This window comes from Myotis brandtii, unplaced genomic scaffold, assembly GCF_000412655.1.
Source record: "Myotis brandtii unplaced genomic scaffold, ASM41265v1 scaffold1956, whole genome shotgun sequence".
NCBI lineage: Eukaryota > Metazoa > Chordata > Mammalia > Chiroptera > Vespertilionidae > Myotis > Myotis brandtii.
The window spans coordinates 10,177-12,758 of NW_005357294.1; the positions used below are offsets into that span (position 1 = coordinate 10,177).

The 2,582-nt window shown below is 67.7% G+C and overlaps 2 protein-coding genes across 2 annotated transcripts in view; both read right to left on the minus strand.

Moving 5' to 3' along the window:
* Positions 1-854, minus strand: part of MAFA (v-maf avian musculoaponeurotic fibrosarcoma oncogene homolog A) — a 6,339-nt gene extending 5,485 nt beyond the window's left edge. The window contains exon 1 of the mRNA XM_014538684.1: positions 233-854. Coding sequence (XP_014394170.1) covers positions 233-854 — 622 coding nt within the window. The remainder of the gene's footprint in view (positions 1-232) is intronic.
* The window catches only part of ZC3H3 (zinc finger CCCH-type containing 3), a gene marked incomplete at its 5' end in the record, with an annotated part of 47,421 nt that continues 44,872 nt past the window's right edge, over positions 34-2,582 (minus strand). Inside the window, 2 exons of the mRNA XM_014538685.1 lie at positions 34-1,090; positions 2,371-2,580. Coding sequence (XP_014394171.1) covers positions 1,059-1,090; positions 2,371-2,580 — 242 coding nt within the window. The remainder of the gene's footprint in view (positions 1,091-2,370; positions 2,581-2,582) is intronic.

The window sequence follows — 2,582 nt, forward strand, 5'->3', positions numbered from 1 at the left end:
CCGGCCCAGCCACTCTCGAGCTGCCCAGGGGCCTCCGGGGGGACTCGGTGTGGGGACCCCATCCCAGCCAGCTGCAGTCATGGCCCCTGGCTCCCTTGGGCCTTTCCCCACAAGTCATGGTGGCGTGGCCATGAGGGACAGGCAGGGGGGCACCTTTACCCTGCCTGGCCCTGTTCAGGTCCAGAGCCTGGTGGGCAGGTGGGAGGACAGAGCAGTGGTCACAGCTCTGTACCTCCGGGGTCTGCGGCCAGCCCCTCCCCTTCTCCAGGGCGACTCAATTGCAGGCCTCCAGGTCCCAGCAGGGGCTCCCAGAGGACCCGTGGGCAGCGGCTGTCCGTGAGCTGTGGCATGGCGACAGGGGCTCCCAGAGGACCCGTGGGCAGCGGCTGTCCGTGAGCTGTGGCATGGCGACAGGGGCTCCCAGAGGACCCGTGGGCAGCGGCTGTCCGTGAGCTGTGGCATGGCGACAGGGGCTCCCAGAGGACCCGTGGGCAGCGGCTGTCCGTGAGCTGTGGCATGGCGACAGGGGCTCCCAGAGGACCCGTGGGCAGCGGCTGTCCGTGAGCTGTGGCATGGCGACAGGGGCTCCCAGAGGACCCGTGGGCAGCGGCTGTCCGTGAGCTGTGGCATGGCGACAGGGGCTCCCAGAGGACCCGTGGGCAGCGGCTGTCCGTGAGCTGTGGCATGGCGACAGGGGCTCCCAGAGGACCCGTGGGCAGCGGCTGTCCGTGAGCTGTGGCATGGCGACAGGGGCTCCCAGAGGACCCGTGGGCAGCGGCTGTCCGTGAGCTGTGGCATGGCGACAGGGGCTCCCAGAGGACCCGTGGGCAGCGGCTGTCCGTGAGCTGTGGCATGGCGACAGGGGCTCCCAGAGGACCCGTGGGCAGCGGCTGTCCGTGAGCTGTGGCATGGCGACAGGGGCTCCCAGAGGAAGCGATGGCCCAGCAGCCCCCAGGGCGTCTGGTGGCAGGCAGCCCTCCTGGGGCGGTGGCGGTGGGTAGCCTCCTTCCTGTCCAGCGCGGAGGGCTGAGGTAGGCGTGGGCTGGCACCCTGGGCCCTCACAGCCGGGGTTTGATGTGCAGAGGTTTCCCTGTTCCGAGAAGGGCAGAGGTCAGGTGCCAGGAGCCCCCTGGCAGGTGAAGCCCCCCAAGCTCCCTGAGGGGCATGCACAGCAGGGGCTCTGGAAGTGGGGACAGTGGCTTCAGACAGGCCACCCTGGATCCAGCGTCCAGCGGGCGCAGGCCTGGCCCCTGTGGCCCACCCAGGAGAGGTGGGAGCAGTGCCCTGGGCTGGGTAGGCCCTGGCGGTCTGCAGGCGGAGCTGGGAGCAGGTGCACACTGGCACCACGCTGCTCCTTCGAGGGAAAGCCAGGTGTGTGCAAGCAGCTGGCTGGGTGGGGCAGGGGGCGGGGCAGCCTGTGGTCAGGAGCAAGGAACCAGAGGGCGGAGAGTCGTGTCCAAGGGGCCCGCTCAGGTCCACACTCATGGGCGCCACCGCCTCTCCCTTCCCACAAAGCCCCCTCACAGGCCGTGTTCCCGAGGACCAGACGCCTCCACGCAGCTGCCCACAGGCGGCCTCTCCATGTGCCCCTCCGGCTGAGCCCCAGCCACCTGCTCAGCTGAGCGCAAGCCCAGGAGCGGCCTCCTGCCCTGGGCCCTCCCCCCCACCTCCAGGGAGCAGGGAGGCAGGCGGATGGGGCGCCCACCTGCCTCCTGACTCTGGGTTGGCTGCCGGGTTCCTGATCTTACAGAATGAAAGTGGCAGCAGAGCTCCCAGCGGCCCCTCTGCACCCCAGGGAGCCACACCCGATGCAGGGCCAGGCCGCTCCTCGCCCAAGTGGGGGCTGAGATGAGGCGGGCGGGCCGGCCCCTCCGCGTCCGCGTTTGAGCGTGCTCAGCGGAGCTGCTAGAGGAGGCTGCGGCAAGCATCTTCCATTAACGTTACGACCGTGAAATATGACAATAAAATGATGGCCGTATGGTCGCAAATTTGCAGCCCGCCGAGCTGCGTGGGGTTTATCGTCACTCAAACGCGCGGAGAGCTGTAAAATGTTTACAGAAAGGGTCGTTTGCAGCCATAAAATCCTCTTTTCTCTCCTCAACAAGGCTGAGTGGAGCCATTTACCAAGCCCCAAACGCTCATCGGGGAGAGGGAGCATCTGTTCTCTCCAGGAGCGTGCGCTGAGCTTCCAGAACAAATTAACAGAAATGGGTGCTTTCTAATTAAATCAGCCCTTGGCCGCTGTGCGCTCACACCTCAGCCCCGCCCCTCGGCGGCAGGTGCTCAGCCATGGGCCACCTGGAGACTCTGATTGTTGGGTCGGAGCTGGGCACGGAAAGACCCCTGGCCGTGCTGGGGCTGGCTGCCTACCTGAGTCCTTGGCGGGGGCGCTCCTGGTGGTCGGGGCCCTGGGCTGGCCGCCTGGGCTGGGCGTGGACTGCAGGGAGATGAAGGAAGGCAGCTTGGAGAGGCCTCCGGAGCCCTTCCCCGCAGAGGCAGCCTCCTCCTGGAGCACCGGCTCCTCCCGGTCTAAGGAGGGGGAGGAGGAGGGGGAGGGAGAAGAGGGGGAGGGGGAGAAGGGA